The sequence below is a fragment of the Wasmannia auropunctata genome, unplaced genomic scaffold (genome assembly GCF_000956235.1).
Source record: "Wasmannia auropunctata unplaced genomic scaffold, wasmannia.A_1.0 LD336041.1, whole genome shotgun sequence".
Taxonomy (NCBI): domain Eukaryota; kingdom Metazoa; phylum Arthropoda; class Insecta; order Hymenoptera; family Formicidae; genus Wasmannia; species Wasmannia auropunctata.
The window spans coordinates 670,466-688,087 of record NW_012026849.1 but is presented as its reverse complement, the minus strand read 5'-3'; the positions used below and the strand labels follow the sequence as shown (position 1 = coordinate 688,087).

Genomic DNA, 17,622 nt, shown 5'->3' with positions numbered 1-17,622 from the left:
GCAAGCGTTTATAGGTATGATTTGTTCCGCGGCTAAACCTCATTAACAGGTATTACGCTATTATTGTCGTTGTAATACTAATTAGAATTTTATAGACGTGTGATGTTAAAAAAAACATAAATGTTAAGACATAATTCAAATTGGCGTAAGGTATATCGGATTGGTTTACCGAGTTAGATTGATTCGAGGAAAAGTTGCGAACTACGTAATTTCATGTTTTCAGAGGTTAGACAAACATGATATATAACTTTTTGCAGAAAAGTAATTTGTGCACCTTTGTCCCAAATTAGTGGCTTGTATCAATATTATATTAACATCGTAATAATCTAATCTAATTCAATCTTGCATATAAGAAATAACTGTCAAATATGTTTTTAATGAGACACACCTTTCTATGTGAGCATGTAGTTTGCTATTAGTGCTTCGCCTTTGATACATACATTATTTTATTATTTATTCTTTTTATTATTTGTGTGATTTGTTATTAGTATGCCAACTAGAAAAACTGTCTAGCTCTTCTGTTCTAGCTTTTCTGCTGGAAAATAAATATTTAACAGAATAAGCCTATTGAGGTTAAAAGACGATAGTTGGATATTTTTACATCTTTGTTTCTTTTTTCTCTCTCCCCTATTTTTATAATTATAACTTGTATTTTTTAAATTTCAACTAATATTTATGTATTTTGATTTTAAAAAATTAAAAATTTTTGTAAAAATCAATAGTGAATTGTTAGTAAAAACCCGCTAATAAAATTAATATTCGACATAATGTGATTGCTATTGAAAGAATAGTAGCCTATTTTGTAACTCTTAGGTAATGTCAGTGTTATCATTGTATCATTGCGCAAAAGCTATTTCTATAATTCTTAACGATAATTTATTGCCATTGAGCAGCTTTTTTATCATATCTGTGCACCAGTAATATAACAATAATGACACTGTCATTAAGTCATAGAATCTATAGCTACAGGTATAATATATGACAAAAAAGTTGTGCAACAGTATAACGGTAGTGACAAGAGTTATATTAAGAGAATAGGCCTACAGGACTATTGAAAATATTTTTTCAAGAGGCTTTGAAATTATTATTAATATATTTTCTAATATAACAGTAACAACTATCTTGTCATAGCTTTCGCTAGACTTTGTCAAAAGAATTAATATATTAATTTATGCAAAAAACTAAAAAACTGGAATTTGCATTTTTTTTTAAGAATCCTTGTAATAATCTAATTACCTTGAATGTGTATAATTAATGAACCTCTAATAAATGTTATTAATATTGTTTTTAGAGCCAGAGTAAAAGTAACATTGCTCTCAGCAAAAGATTGTCATATCTGTTGCGTCATGGGGCTATAAGAGAAGGCTTAAATATTAAACCGAATGGTTTTGTCGCAGTTACTGAACTACTGAATAAATCACTCCATCATTATACTATTGACGACATAAAGAAAGTAGTGAAGGAAAATAACAAGCAAAGGTTTACCCTTGAGATTATTAATGGTATTTTGGAGATTAAGGCAAATCAAGGTCACTCTATATCCAAAATCAATGAACTGAGTTTGAAAATACTTGACTCTGTAGACTTTGATATAATTCATGGAACCTATTTTAAGTGTTGGCCAAAGATAAAAACTGATGGTCTATCACGTATGAAAAGAAATCATATTCATTTTGCAAAGGGATTAAATTTCATCAACGGTTTACGTCAAAACGCGGAACTGTTTGTTTACATCAATTTTAGAAAAGCAAAGGAAGATGGCTTAGTATTTCTTGAATCCGACAATGGTGTTGTTCTCTGTGCCGGAAATTCAAAGGGATTTATCGAAACGAAATATTTTTTAAAAGTGATTACTGGAGATGGTCAAACATTGAATCTTAATTAAAAATACTGAACTTTTTAATATTTTTATATAGTGAATTTTTTAAGGAACTAATAATTACTGCATGAGAAACGGAAAAACAGTATACAATAAATTACAATTATTTCCATAACTTTTAACCATGAACTCAAAACCATACATTGAATCTGTTAAATATAAAAACAAACAAATCGCTACGAGCTCAAGACATCAAGAAGCAAGATCGGAACAAAAATCACATGAAGATCAGCATTATGTACCAGAAAGGTCACTTTGTGTTGCACCTCTACCAAGAACTGTGTCACCAGAAGATTTAGTAAATTTTTTCCATCAATTTGGAGCAGTTAAAAGACAACATTTTGGACGGAATTTCTTTCGGATTGAATACAATGATAGGTAATAATATAATAAATATTTATGATAATCAAAACATATAAAAATAAATTTTATCTAGTTTGTGCAAATATTTGTACATTCTATTTTTTAAGGTGAGAAGAGAGCTAGTCACAGAATAGTTTTAGTTTTTTAATTATACATAGAAATTATTTGTTTATTTTTTTTACTTTATAAAAATGTAAATAGATAAAATCTATTATCGCTTTTTTCTTTTAAAATATAAAAAAATAAAACCATTTATAAGTTCTATCATAGAATTACAGGTGATTATACAAATATACAATAATTCACATACTTTCAAATATTAAGAACATGTAGAATAAGTTTTTCCTCTTTTTACTCTCTAATTTTTTAGAGCAAATTTGAAACATTTGGAACAAATATTTATTCTCTGTTGTTTATTATAATTAACATTTAAGAAAAAGAGAGCACGTATTCTTAACAACTAGGAACATGTAAACAAATATGTATGTTACTCTACGAAATATTGCATTTATGTTTTGTTATTGCATTGCAGCAAACCTGTTGATATTTTAATGAGCAGATCAAATTGGCTACCAAATGAAAAATTATGTTTAAAAAGACTGAAGAAAAATGGAGAAAATTTCGACAAAAGTAAATATCACAGTTATCTCAAATTTAGCAATATATACAATTACTCTTTACCCATTATTTTTCTACAGAAATAATGTTATATATGTTCATTTTTGTTTCACAGTGCCACAAAAACACACTAATACGGGCCCGAAAAGAACTGAGAATAAACCTGAAGAAGAAGAGGATCCAATAAGTTACGACCGTATAAAGGATGCTATTGAAAAGGAAGTGACGTTTGACAACCAATTGGCGGCACTTTTAAATGCAGTACAGCTTACCGAATTTGAATTGGCAACAAGATATAATGTCATTTGTACTCATTTGGACGAAATATTCAGATCGGTTTTCCCAGAATGTCGGACATACAGATTTGGCTCAACACTGGCGCAATTGAGTTTTAAAGAGAGTGATTTGGATATCTACATGTACGTCGGTAAAGCCGGTAAGAGATTTTCCAATTTTGCTATTTTTGTGTATGAATATATCCGTTGCCTGTTAAATAACATCTTTTTCTGTACAAGGTTTACCGCCGATGTATCACAAATCGGATATACCATCACACATATGGACGCCAATGATCTTCAAGAGAGTGAGAAGAGTTATGTACAGCATGAAATTTGTATTTGCCAACATAATATCAATCCCTAAAGCGAAAACACCTATTATAAAGTTTCGTTATCTGCCGACTAATGTCTCCTGCGATATTTCCTTCAAAAATGGCCTAGGCATCTATAAGAGTAACTTCCTGTGGTATTGTGCGTCACGCGATCCTCGGTTAAGGCCGTTAATGCTGCTCATCAAGTACTGGGCGAGGCACTTTGGAATTTCGGGTAGCGGAAGGATTTCCAGTTACGGATTAGTGTTACTGATTATCTTTTACCTCCAGCAAGAAACAGTTGGTCTCCTTCCGCCTTTGTTACATCTTCAGAGAAATTGCACCCCGCAGATTATGAACGGATGGCAAGTGAACTTTGATGAAAGCACTGCGTTACCACCCATTACCAACAGCAGTAATATTGCAACACTGCTTCACAATTTCTTTTCCTTTTACGGTCAATTCAATTTTAACTTGTGCGTGATATGTTTATTGGACGGAAAAACGTACTCAACACCTGACTTTGCGCAATTAGATAAATTACCCGATTACATGGATAGATACAAGAATTACGTCATGGATAACAGTGCCAAGAAATTAGATGTTCACAAGCCAGTATGCCTGCAGGATCCGATCGAGCTTAATCAGAATACGGCCGCAAACACGTCGGATCGTGCGTTAATAGCATTTCAGCATTGTTGCAAGTTCAGCGCCGATGTCTGCTCAACTGCTAGTGCAAATAATTACGATTATTTAGTGAGCATGTTATTCACCACAATTCCTCCTCAGTTGATACACATGAGGAAGAAGAGGAAGAAGTTTAAAAATATAATAAAGGCTGGTCGTTTCCTCCATGCTGGATTACCGGAAGACTTCGAGACACGTACAGACATTGCTAATAAGGAGCAATACATGAAGGATAACTGGTATTTCGTCACTTTTAATCTAATAAGAGATATCTTTGAAATGATCTTCAAGTTGCAAGTCGAGGTTCTCCTCGATCAAGAAACGAAGCAGCAGAAAATTGAAGTATTATCCGATGTACATACCAGAGATTACCAAAAAGTTACGTTTCACTGCACGGGAAATAAGTGCGTGTGGTACAATCGAAAGAAGAATAATAGGACACTTTTGGATCTTCAATTAAGTCTTCTGGAAAAAGAGGCGATCATGTCGGATAAAGTAATAGAGCAATTAAATGAACATGACAAAGCAAACAACATAAAACTAGATTTTATATGTACGTTGGAAAAGGCGGATAATCCTGTGGCGGTAATTATAATGTTGAACGACGAAAACAGTCAGAATCATATCTTTCGACAATTTGAGTGTTTCGTAAATAGTTGGATACCGAAAATAATAAACAAAACATTGCTACACATGCTGCAGTTCAAAAAGACCTATGATAAATTGTTGTGCCATCAGCAATCATGATAACGTTAACAATGTCATGTGCTTTGTATGAACCAAAAATTTAGTGATTTATTCCATATAATATCCTGTTAATATAATGTGTAATATAGTTTTGGTCATATTCATCTGACTAGATTGTTTTTATAATAATTTGGAAGATATTAATTACGCGTAAGTTCAAAGTGTCTTCAGAAAATACATAAGTAAAAAATACAAAAAACTAGCTCCTATTTCATGTTTTTCAATATTCGCATCACAATCAATATTATTTATTGAATCCACATGTAGTATCACAGTTGCAAACTGTAATCTCTTACAGTAAGTATAACCGTATCGTGGAATAAATGCAAGTTTTTATAAGCACAATACATATTTATATCTATCTCGCTCTTCTCATATTGAAAAATCAAATCAAGAAAACAGAGCTCGATATTTTATCTAAAAATTTAAAATTTCCTTGTCTTAAAATATTTTGTATTCCGTCTTTATTCAAAGTAAAAAATCGAGTTGTATTATACTGGTATATAAGCAGAGAAAATAAAGGTCTATTCTCTGTAGTGGAACTAGTGCGCACTTGAAAGAGATATACATATAATTATTAAAATTAACATACATTTATATTCATTGTTATGTTTGAAGTTCGGCGAAAACGAGATAAAAAGTTTCAGTGCAATCCAGTGTAACAAAAAAAAAAAAACAGGCCTTTGGACCTGTCTCATCCCGATTAACGTAATCTGCCGAATATTTTTACCATTAGAATTGCTAACAGTAGGATTTCAAAATTTATCTTCCTAATATCTATTCATAATAAAGAAAAAATGCGAATAATAAATTAAATTAGATATAAATTATAAATTAGAGATGGTAACTTTTCAATTTTAGTAGTTGACAATTTTTTTTTTTAAATTTAATCGGTCGATCTTAATCGGCATTTATATGTAAGATCGGCTTTTTATGGCTACTTGATTATTGTTGTTTATCAAATGTTAACGACAATTGCTTATAAGCGCCAAACTGAATGCAGCTCATGTCGGACGGCTGTTCAAATATAATTGTTTATGTTACACTTTCTACACTCGAAGGTGGATATAAAAGCTACGTTCTGCAATTCACACTTTTGGCGCTTGCAGCGCTGCCGCTCGCGGAATCGTTTAATCTATATGTTTATCAAATGCTAACCAATAATGGACCAATCATGCTCACAGCGCGTAAGCGTTGAAACGGAATGCAGCCAAGATTAGACGTTGAAAACCAAGAAGGGAAGGATTAAAAGTACAAAAAGTACAACTACAAAGAACAGAAATCAAAAATGTGCCTTTCTAAACCTATTTTCTTTCATCTTTTCTCCTATTCTCTCCAACACCTTTTACAGTATTTCACTTTGAGTGCCGAAGGTGTAGTATGTGGGATATTGTAGAACCAACAGCCGCAAAGGGGAGAACGGGCCTACGTTTATGTAAAAAGAAAAGAAAAAGCTGTCGGTTTAGTTCGACGAAATAAGATACAAGAGGCAAGATTGTTGAACGCGTTTTGTTTAAAATATCGTTAGAAGTGCAATTCGGTACAGTTTATAAGCGACAATACTCGATGGAATGTTGTTACAATTTTTATCACAATTGCGTTGATATAAAACGCGATGCACACTCGCCATTGTTATTGAAGAAACGAAACAACGAACACGTAAAAAAGATCGCAGAAATCATACGACGAGATCGTATGACTAGCACTGCGAGTGCTATACTTTTGATCTGGATTTAGGTTAGTTTCGCTAAGTGATTGGAGAACGTGGCGAGTTGAAGAAGGGGAGAGAACTCGTCGAGCAGGCACGTGTGTCTTCTCGTATTCGGATACTTTGCTCGTTTAGAATATTGCGGATTTGCATCGTCATTTATCGTTCCTTCCCCAAACGAAAATTCGACAATTTGTACAATTTTCGGTGTTTACTTGAGGCTGCATCAGGCGCTCTCTTTCTCACGCAACGGTTTAACAACATTGAGAACAAAACTGCAGAAATCTTCACGATTTAACCTTCCCAAAAAATCAACCACAAGTTACGGTGAAAGACCGTGTATCTCGATCAGGCTCAATCGTCATACTCGTGCTCCACATGGTGTGCATGTCGGAGCACAAAAAATTTACACGCTGTTTTGTGTTAAGACACTTCTATAAACTCCAAGTCGCATTGCCATTGTTGAAAATCTCGATAAACATATACTAAAGACATAAAAAAAGTATGCCCTTACGGGCGTATCTGTCTGGCAGGGATGAGATGCAAAACTTGTTGAATACAGCACAGTACATACAGATTGCAACAATAACTGAAATGGCATAATTCAATACCGCAAATCAATACCAAAAGTCAATTTGTTTGATCAGTTTATATGTGTATTTTCTGTGGAAATTCATAAGCAAATTGTGATACCAGTATAAATGCAAGAAGCACAATTAGATTTCATTTAGAAGTTACAAAAATATATTTTCTTGATTACTTCAGACTGAGACAATTGCAAATTGGTGAGCAACATGGACGACGCGACCGACAAAAACCGCGTTCGAATAAAAGAAGAAAAGGAAATTACAAGTACTACTGGCAAGATATACGTGAAGCAACCCCACCAGATTCTGGTGAATTCTTCCCTGAAAACTACCAACGATGATGAAGTGCAACGTGCGATTAAAGGTCTTAGAGAAATACCGGATGAAGAATTGAAAGAGTTCCTCGACGATGAGGACTTTATGGAAGGGCTGAACGTTGTGGATGCATGGGAAGGTGATGAAGATAAAAATCGCGAGCTCGAGCAAGACATGGCAGGGTCTACAAAGCAGGGAAAGAACCAACTCTCTAGGTAGTGTCATTAATGTAAATTATTTTTATATAAGACTATATTGTTACTATATTTGATATTAGAAATAAAACCGTTGTGTGCTCTAACAAGTGCAATGTTTTGTAAGGAAATAATCCTGACAATAACGCTATATCTTTTCTTAGTTAATTATATTAATTTGTAATGTAAAAATGTATTATGTTCTAATTTTAACAATTTAATTATAAGTTACAAAGTTACGTTGTGTCAGATAATTTTCACTTTCCGCTACATGTACAATATGTGTATATACAATAGATTATATTTAATATAGAAGTTTGCAAATAAATGATGGCAAGAGTAATTATAGGGAGCACCATCATCCCGAGCCTAAAGAATCCCATAAACGCAAGAAGACGAAGAGAGAAGAGAAGAAACGCGAGGAGATTCGGCGGGACCCTTTGAAGAGCACCAAGGATATCGAAAGGGACAAGATGCGAACGAAGAGAGACACCGAGAACAAGCTTCTTGCCGAAAAGGAGAAGGCGATCAAGCACTTGTTGGACTCGGACAACGTAGTCCCACCGGGCACGGAAACTGAAGCCATCCAAAGCATCGCGGAGGAACAGAATAGAGAACGAGCGCAACGTGAAGCACAGCGAAGCAGAGAGCACCGTAGAAGCAAGTCGTCAGAACGCTATGGAAGATTGAGCCCATCCCGGCGCAGAACGATCAGTCGAGATCGAACTCGATCGAGTCCCCATCGACGAAAAAGTCCTTTCACAAGCCCAGATCATCGTAGAAGCCCTTTTAAAAAAAGTCCTTACGGATACAGTCCAGGTAGACGGAAAATTTCACCGCGATCCTACGACCGGAGAAGTCCCATATTGAGTCCAGATCGACGAAGAAGTCCTAGACGACTTAGTGGAGAACGACGATCCAGCGTAGAAAGAAAATGGAGTGTTGAGCGACGTAGGAAACGCGTTGATTGGACGCATGAACGGTGAGGAGACATTCTTAACATTTTTGTTAAGAAATATTTAAATGCTTTAAATTTTTTCCGGTTAAAAAAAAAGGGATTTATAAGACTTACTGTCGCTTAGTTAAAAAATTTTTTTTATACTGCGTGCACAGTGAAGTCACAAATATCATTTTACAAATATATTATAATTAATAGTTTACAAAAGAAAATTTTTTGCATTTTAAATTTTATATATATATTAGAGTGGAGCGATTTCTAACCCCCTGTTGTGCATGTATTTTCGGAAAAGGCATAAAAAGTGATGAATTTTGGTAACAAACGAAAATTTTTTTAATGAATATCTACTTCTAAAAAATAAAAAAACATCGTTTTTTAAATTTTTATTTTATTTCAATTAATTATCGGTTTATTATGGTACATAATAATTGTTTCACAAAAATAATTTATTGCTGGAAATCTTTTTTTGTTTTACTTCTTGGCCTTTTAAGCTGAGATTCGATCATAGTAAATGCCATTCCTTCGCGTTTGATTGGGAGACACACGATGTCTTGATGACAATTTTAATGTGACGCTCCGTTGCTTATATATGACAAGATATTTCCAAATCTTTAATTGCAGCATCTGCGAACATATATCCGCGGATTTCATTGTCTGACATTGATCGCGAAAAAGCAGGTTCGGTCAAATTTACGTTTTTACCGTACGGTCATCGTATAAACTTCGACTGCAACGATTATATAGACATAATCGACTGAGAAAATGTAAATTTAATTGAACCTGCTTTTTCGCGATCAATGTCAGACAATGAAATCCGAGAATATATGTTCGCAGATGTTGCAATTAAAGATTTGGAAATACCCTGTCATATACAAGCAACGGAGCGTCACATTAACATTGTCACCGAGACATCGTGTGTCCCCCAAGCAAACGCGAAGGAATGGTATTTGCTATGATCGAATCTCGACTTATAAAAGGCCAAGAAGTAAAACAACAAAATATTTCCAGCAATAAATTATTTTTGTGAAACAATTATTATGTACCATAATAAACCGATATTTAATTAAAATAAAATAAAAATGAAAAAAACAATGTTTTTTTTATTTTTTAGGAGGGGTAGATATTCATTTAAAAATTTCCGCTTATCATCAAAATTCATCATTTTTTATACCTTTTCCGAAAATACATGCACAATAGGGGGTAAGAAATCGCTCTACCCTAATATATATATGTATATATATATAAAATTTTTGTGCGTATATATACATATATATATATATGTGTATCTCACTATTGTATTGTAGATCTATATATATAGACATATATATATATATATATATAGATATATATATATATAGATATACGATATAAAAATGTACTAGAATACATTTTAGTGATTATCTTGTGATTAAGCCGAAGAAGCCGATCTCGCGATCGGAGGAGTCGCAGTCCAAGAAGACGATCAAGCCGTTCACCAGTGAGCAGACGATACAGCCCTCGTCGAAGAAGTCGCACACGTACACGTAGCAGATCAATGGAGAAGCGTGTCAGGAAGCGTTCACCTTTTATCAATGAATTAGCGAGACAACTGAGAAATGAAGCGATGTCGACTGGCGTGAACACGAGTGGATACGTGCCGTCCGCGACGATGGAAGGAATCGCACCGTTACTTAACCCGCCCTCGTATAAACAAGAGATAGAATCGAGACCGCCGCTGCCAACGCAGCCGCCACAGCCGCCGCCGCCGCCACCACCGTCTGTAGCATCTCCGTACGCGCCACCGCCATCGGCTATGCTGTCATCTATGCCAAGCGGACCGCCGTTTATGAATTTCGAACCTATGCCGCCCGCAACACCGCTAATAAATTTCGAACCCATGCCTCCGCCATCCATGACTCCAGTCAGTTATTCGGCCGGTCCGGTCATGTACAATCAGCCGAATGCTGCCGCTATCCAAACACCTTCGCCATCAGTGATGTGCTCACCGTTGCTACCTGTACCTTCACCGCAGCCTGTACCCCCTCCGGTCATGGATCATGCGAATGTATCGTATAATCCATCGTATACCGTGTCCTTCGCCCAACAATCGTCAGTCCGTCAATTTGAACCTCTGAACAAACCTTCGAATCACTCAACCGCATCCACCACGTCGTCGCAGAATTACACAGAACATGGACCGGCGGCGTCGTCGTCGTCGTCATACAACGAAGCTTATTCTTCACACCAGGAACGAATGAAGACACCTGAACCGCCGATCATCTCCAAGCCCAAAGTAATTGCAATATATACAATAGTGATGAGTATTTGGTTTTGTTGTAAATTCGACATGTTTATCACTATGTGTCGAAATTAATAGACATTAATTTATTTTAATTCGCCGTATGAAAATTGTATTTGTTTCAATCATGTATTGTATTTGTAGGAAAAAAAATTAATTATTTTTATGACTTGATCTTGCAGCATTTTGAAAAAACCAGCTTATCCAGTCTATTGGAAGCATCTGTTTCAGCCAAAGGTGCGAGTATGTTTTAATTTATTATGTGCTTGATTGCTTAAAGATTCGCATGGAACTGTTATACAGTACAAAACTCGTATACAGAACTCGCATAGAACTTGTATACAGTTCACATTTTTGATTGATTGCAAGAGTACAACACAATATATTTCCTATGTATCCTATTTTTTGAACAATAACTAATTTTTGTTTTTATCACGTCTTTTAGATTCATCTAATATACCGGTACTATATCCAGGTAAGAACTTTTAAGTTTTCAAATTTAATTTAAATTGCTTATTAATTGCGCTACATAAATTGTATGCCATGTTTGATTAGATATGCAATCACAGTGTACTTTTGTTTAAAGACACTTTTCCTTTACATGATTTACAAAATGCGCGAATATTATAAGAAGCATGGCATGAAACATACTTTTGTAAGCATTACATGGCATGTAATTCGGTGTTTTACTCCACGCGACTCTGTTTTTTTTTTTCTTTCAATAGGATTCAAGCCTGAAATAATGCGACATTGCGAACAAGCGCTGTTCCAACTTCCTATGGAAGATCCGCGTTTAAAGATGAAGGGTAGATTTTTCTACGATCGTAGCGAGGAAGACAATACAAGAGACGTTTCCGAAGATCATACGTCGAATTCGATACTTCTGCAGAAAAGCAAGACCAAGATATTTTGGAAAGAGAATAACGCGGAACTGCCGATACCAGTTCCGAAAGCGACAACTCAAATGCATCAAAAGATTTGTCAGACAGATGAGGTGGAAACGGAAAGCAAGGGCGTGCAAGTATTTGTCACCACGGCCGACGTTGGATCACAGGTCTATCCGGACGATCTCCAGCAGATAGAAGAGAGACGGCCGATAATGGATCGTCTAGATTGGGGCGCGCGAGATACATACGAATATGGTTCCAAGTTTCGCGAAGTAGAGGATCTGAGATGGAGTCTGAGTAACTCTTCGCAGAGACGCACTTGGAACAGGCAGGCGTCTCCTTCTAAAAGATCTGACGAACAGGAGCGTCATTTAGATTCCATGGAGCATGAATCTAGAGGCTTAAGGCTGGAGTCTCCTGTTAGAAGCAGAGATGATTTTTCTGCTCATTCTAATGTGCGTGATCACTATAGTCATGATAGGTATTCGCCGGATTATCATAGACGTTCTATGGAGCGCGATGACTTTCATGACAGAAGAAGCGATCATAGTCGTGGAGAAAGTCCGATGGAATTAGAAGAATCCGATGAAGAATTGATGACTGGCCATACATTCCAAAGAGGATCTGATTGGCATGGAAGAGGAAAAGTAAAAGGTAAAAGTCATCATTTACGAGGAAAGCACGTAGCAGGAAGGCCGTATCGAAGTCGCGGAAACTTCCGGGGCAAGTTTTAAAACTATTCAGTACATGAAATATCGTTTTAACATAATATATGACCAATTTCATTAATATCATATATATGTGTATATATGTATGCATATATAAATTATACATGTATATATATATATATATATATATATATATATATATATATGTATATAAGTAAAAAGCAGCAAGAAATATTTGAAACAATATATAAACCAATGATCAATTAACAAACTGATACTGATTTTGATGATATTTTGACGTGTGCATGGAATTATTAATGTTGAAAGATAATAAATGAAGAGAGAATATAATTTTCAGGATAAATATTCAGGATAAGTATGAATTTATAGGTGAACAACAGTGAAAAAATAATATAGAGCATGATGAACGATTTGCTCAAACATTTTTACGTGCTTAACCAAAGGAGTAATGCATACCATCGTTGAAAAGAGCATCAGTATCTGCAAAAACGCCATGTTGCCATCTGTCTTTGTTTTGTACTACGAAAGTTGTTACAATCAAAATGATGTTACATACATATATATATATATATATATATATATATATATATATATACATACATACATACATGTAATCTTACATCATAATAGGTATGACAATTTGACACCAACACTTTCTACCATATTTTATTATGTCATTTATTGTGTATACAACGATACTACGACAGTTTCAGTGTAAAAAGAAAACACAAAATACGATCTTGTAACTGAGAAAACACGGTGTATATGTAATGAAAATGTAACGAAGATTGAAAACCAAATGTAATAAAAATTTAAAACAAATAATAAAAGTTACGAATTAAATGTTTATTGCAGAAATTATGGAATTATAGTGTGTAGCAATTCTGTTTTTCATCTTGAAGATAATCTTATTGAAAAAATACTATCTGTTATTACTTATTACATATATCAATATATTAATTAACTGTATTTATAATGTTATCATAACTACAGGGACTCTAGTCTGTTCAATAAGTCATTATATAGTGTTAGAAATATATAGTTAGCCATAAATTTATTTTTAAATTGTATCTTGTTATTTTTTTGTTAGAGATCAAACAATGTTTGCTGCGAGCTAATCCCGAACAATATGTATATTGTATGGTGCCGCTCAAGTATTGCATCATGTTATGCAGTCTGCACTGCAGTTTTGTTCTGTAATGACGGTTTTGCATATTATTCGTAATTCTTTTTATGCCTTTTTAATTACTTTCATTCGCGCTATTTTTTATCCTATTTTGTATTTTGTATTGTGATTTTCACAGGAATACTGTTTTATTGAGCCATCTCATTAAGGTATAACTAATATATAGTGATAATTATGAAGCAATTTTCTATTGAAAATTTCTCTTAAAATTATTCATGTAATTTTTTAGAATTCTTTAACTGTAAGAATTTTTCACAATTTTTATATAATTTTATATTTTAGAAAATTTCAGATTTTTTTGTACAAATTAAAACACTTTAGAAATGCTAAGGTTATATTTTTTCTAGAATTTTTTTTATATATGTAAATTCTAAAATGTTCCAAAATTTATTTTATTATTTTCGAAGAAAACTTATAAAATTTGAATAAGTTTAAGATATTTTTAAAAATTTTGATAAATTTAAAGTATAAAAAATTTTTGAAAATATGGAATATGAGATTTTTTTCATCAGGTTATTACAATGCAAGTATCTGTGTACTTATTAATAAAATTTTCGATTGTTTAACGCTACATTCTTTTTTCTTGATAATTACATATTGAAATATATAATTATATTGAGAAAAATACAGTTTTTTTTAGTCAACGAATTATTTAAAAAAATTGAATAAAAATTTTTCAAAATAATTCGAATTGCAAGTAATTCTTCGTAATCGTGCTCTGTAAATAATGTTTATGACTTTCTTCAAGAAATTTGTTGAAGTCTCTCAAGCCTCATAATGTATGTATCTTAATTGTATTAACTGATGTTTACCTGTATTTAATAAATAAAAACTAGTTTTTGTAATTTAATAAAGGGGACAATTATTTAGAAACATGTTCATATCAGTAGCGCTTTGCGAAGAAATAATCGCACTTTTAAGCTCAACGTAAATCCCTAGCGGCGCGTTCGTCAGAAGTTAATTGCGCTGCAAATTGCATTCTTTTAATCTTCCAGCACTGCCCGTTCGATTCAAATTACTCTAGCGAGCAATTTATACTGCAATTTAGCACACATTCAGTTTATGAATGTCCGGTTTAGATTGCCCGCGAATTCCACTTGGCTTTGCCTCGGATATGAACGCATCATCGCGAAATCACTCAATGATCTCGGCGGAAATCTTGGAGGATGCGACAAGTCGGCCACGCCGCGTCAAGTCGATTTCCCGATTACGAAGCGCAATTCATGACTCATCCTGACTTGTTCGCTCTTTTCAATGAAACGTTCTTTATTCTCTTGACCAATTCCCGTTTTCCTTTGACTTTGCAGCAAATTAGCTTTTCACTCAAAATCCAATCGTCCAATGATTGGAAACTTGGAAGTTTAAGAATTATAATCAGCCTTCAATCGCTGAATCTACGCGGCTGCGTTTTTTGTATGATGAAATGACACAATTATATACTTTCTGAAAAAGCGAAACGACTACATTTTTCATGAAAGTTTAAGTTTTATATTTAATAGTAATCGGTCTTATTCACAGTTACGGAATGATGAAATGATTGGAGGCTGAAACGTTCACTTTGTTCCAATTGAACGAATTTGTTGATTAATTCAACTTTTCGATTTCATTTTGCAAAAGAAAATATACTTTCTTTTTTATTTTCTTGATTTTGGACCTACACAATAATCCATTGTAATCGCGCAACACCACAATTATTAACTAACTTTACTAGAACGAATTTTGTTTTCTATTTATGATATATATATATATATATGTATATATATATTTTTTTATAATACTTTTTTTTTAATGTATTATTCTATACGTTCTTTGTAAAGAAAAAAAAAATGTAATTCTTTCAAATTTTGGACTCAATATGTGGAGCTTCTTGGCAAGTTTCATTAAGATTGAGGCAAAAATCCCATTTTTACATCAAGCTCTGCATAGAGAAGAATATAAAAAGAAAATGTTTTTTGAAAAGAAAAGAATTTCTTTTTATAAATAAAACTGGAGAATATATCGAATCAATATCGCTCTCACATAAATCCTTTAACAAGACGTGACTCTAGTACATTCACACCGAAGTTATATACTTAACGGGATTTCGTTATACAAAGAGATAATTGAATTAAATATTAATATCAATTTAATGAATGAAACTGTATCATTTTGATATTGAGATATTGCCACAGCGGCCTATATAAATGGCATGTAGCGCCGAGGCGGGCTGGTCGGAGGCGCCATCTGGCGCGAGTCGGGGGCATCCGCTGTTGTCAAGCGGCGCGATATCGCGTTGGCAGACCTGCGGCAGGCGCGACGGCGCGGCCCCGAACAGCCCCGAAGGCCGTATTTCGGTACGCGGTCGCGCGCGCGCACGCAATCGTTCTCTCTCTCTTCCTCCACCGTCACGACGTTGGCGCCCCTTGCGCGCCGCCTCGCGGCCGATTCGCCAATTATTCGGCATGGATCCAGCTCCATGTTCGCCCGTGAAAGCGATGCGGTGTCCCCGCGGTTAGGACGTTGTACGATTCTCGTGTGTGCTGCGGGAACGTCGCGCGTTACCCGTCGTGCAAGCCGCGAGCTCGAGCGCCCGCTCGACGTCGTCGCGATCGGTGCCCGTTCGTGCGCGTCCGCGAGTCAGTGGTGCGTCGGACAACCTCGTCTCGTGTGTCTCGGTGTGGCGTGGCGGCACAGGAGCAGCCGCAGCAGCAGCAGCAGCAGTAGCAGCAACAGCAACAGCGGCGGCGGCGATCTTAATTCGGAGCAGCTCCTACAAGGCGTCCGCGTCCGGGGACCTTGTGGAAGCCGATCACGGCTGCGACGCGAGCTGGCGAGGAAGAACGCTCGTCGGTGCGTGTCGGCGGTGGCGACGGCGACGGCAGCAGCGGCGGCGGCGGCGCGTGCTGCGAGGACGAGGTGAATGCACGGCGGCCGCGGTGTGTGCCAGTGGTGTGCGCGCTCGTCGCCCGTGGAAACCCGCCAAAACCCGCGGCCGCGAACAACCACCACCACCACCACCACCACCACCACCACCACTACTACTAACACCACCACTACCATCATCATCATCCCCAACATCGCTACTGTCAACAGTAGGAACAGCAACAACAGAAACAACGATATCAACAACGTCGGCGGGAGTAGGATCCTCTCGAGCGACGGCAACGACGACGACGTTAACGGCGACGTCGTGGGCAATAGCTACAAAAATCCCGTAACGGGCTACAGCGGCAACAACAAAAACATCAGCAATATCGGCAACAGGGGCAGCTGTCGCGGTGTTACTTGTGTACGACGACGACGACGACGACGTTGTTGTTGTTGTTTTCGCCGTGCCGTCTCGTCGACTGCGGCGTTGTCCCGGCACGTCGGGTCGTCGCGCCGTTTTTCCCACGACGCCGCCGCCGGTCACGGCTGGTCTCGGGCGGTGGTGGAGGAGAGGAAGTAGAGAGAGGAAGGTCGTCGCGCTCGTGTGACAGCGACGGGGCAACGGCGGCGGCGACAACGACAACGGCGGCAGCGGCAGCGACCGCCCAGCTCACGCGCTGTCGTTGGCGACAGCGGCGTCGGCGGCTGCGTTCTGTTATTATTTTGCCGCGGTGCTTTTGACCCTTCGTGCCGGGCGAGTTCATTGCGGCGCTGTCGCGGGGGTGTCAGCCGGTAGTACGTCCGCACCGCACTCTCCACCGCGTATCCTCCTCCTCCTCCTTCTCCGTCCGTCTGGCGGCAGCAGCGCCGGCGTCGACGGTACGGGCGCCTCGTGATCGTCAAGCGCGAGGACGGGAGCGGCGGAGGTTCGGGGCGCGTCCCTAAGGCGCCCCAAGTCGGTCCCGCGGGGTCCGGGCACCCCCGGACTCTCGTTCGTGGAAAGCGGAGCCGAAGGACATCGTCGACCAGGGAAAAGAAGCAAAAACGCTTCCCCCCCTTCCCCGCCCTTGCTCGCGTGGAGCACGATACC

At 36.8% G+C, this 17,622-nt stretch overlaps 3 protein-coding genes and 1 pseudogene across 10 annotated transcripts; all 4 read left to right on the top strand.

Moving 5' to 3' along the window:
* Nucleotides 1–1,905, top strand: LOC105451897 (tRNA 2'-phosphotransferase 1). The gene is made up of 2 exons (XM_011692624.1): nt 1–225; nt 1,292–1,905. The coding sequence occupies exons 1-2, from the start codon at nt 214–216 to the stop codon at nt 1,883–1,885; spliced, it is 606 nt and encodes a 201-aa protein (XP_011690926.1). The 5' UTR covers nt 1–213; the 3' UTR covers nt 1,886–1,905.
* A 71-nt stretch (nt 1,906–1,976) lies between these two features.
* On the top strand, nt 1,977–5,228 carry LOC105451896 (speckle targeted PIP5K1A-regulated poly(A) polymerase-like). The gene is made up of 4 exons (XM_011692623.1): nt 1,977–2,257; nt 2,775–2,872; nt 2,976–3,296; nt 3,376–5,228. Exons 1-4 carry the CDS (start codon nt 2,004–2,006, stop codon nt 4,881–4,883), a joined length of 2,181 nt encoding a protein of 726 aa, XP_011690925.1. The 5' UTR covers nt 1,977–2,003; the 3' UTR covers nt 4,884–5,228.
* A 766-nt stretch (nt 5,229–5,994) lies between these two features.
* On the top strand, nt 5,995–13,034 carry LOC105451894 (serine/arginine repetitive matrix protein 2-like). Of its 8 annotated transcripts, none has more exons than XM_011692618.1 (7): nt 5,995–6,134; nt 7,357–7,708; nt 8,037–8,669; nt 10,059–10,917; nt 11,106–11,160; nt 11,369–11,398; nt 11,649–12,600. In XM_011692618.1, the coding sequence occupies exons 2-7, from the start codon at nt 7,386–7,388 to the stop codon at nt 12,542–12,544; spliced, it is 2,796 nt and encodes a 931-aa protein (XP_011690920.1). In that variant the 5' UTR covers nt 5,995–6,134; nt 7,357–7,385; the 3' UTR covers nt 12,545–12,600. The 8 variants fall into 8 exon arrangements, with proteins under 8 accessions (XP_011690920.1, XP_011690919.1, XP_011690918.1 ...); XM_011692617.1 differs by having other exon boundaries at nt 5,995–6,143; XM_011692616.1 differs by lacking the exon at nt 5,995–6,134 and adding an exon at nt 6,173–6,372.
* Nucleotides 13,035–16,584: 3,550 nt separating this feature from the next.
* Nucleotides 16,585–17,328, top strand: LOC105451918 (annotated as a pseudogene).
* The last annotated feature ends 294 nt before the right edge of the window (nt 17,329–17,622 follow it).

Excerpts from the sequence above, each read along its gene's own strand:
- LOC105451896 (XM_011692623.1), top strand. The coding sequence starts at position 2,004 with ATGAACTCAAAACCATACATTGAATCTGTTAAATATAAAAACAAACAA. Across the intron at positions 2,258-2,774 it reads CGGATTGAATACAATGATAG|CAAACCTGTTGATATTTTAA; the intron begins GTAATAATATAA and ends ATTGCATTGCAG. Across the intron at positions 2,873-2,975 it reads TGGAGAAAATTTCGACAAAA|TGCCACAAAAACACACTAAT; the intron begins GTAAATATCACA and ends TTTGTTTCACAG.
- LOC105451894 (XM_011692618.1), top strand. The coding sequence starts at position 7,386 with ATGGACGACGCGACCGACAAAAACCGCGTTCGAATAAAAGAAGAAAAG. Across the intron at positions 8,670-10,058 it reads GTTGATTGGACGCATGAACG|CCGAAGAAGCCGATCTCGCG; the intron begins GTGAGGAGACAT and ends CTTGTGATTAAG. Across the intron at positions 11,161-11,368 it reads AGCATCTGTTTCAGCCAAAG|ATTCATCTAATATACCGGTA; the intron begins GTGCGAGTATGT and ends CACGTCTTTTAG.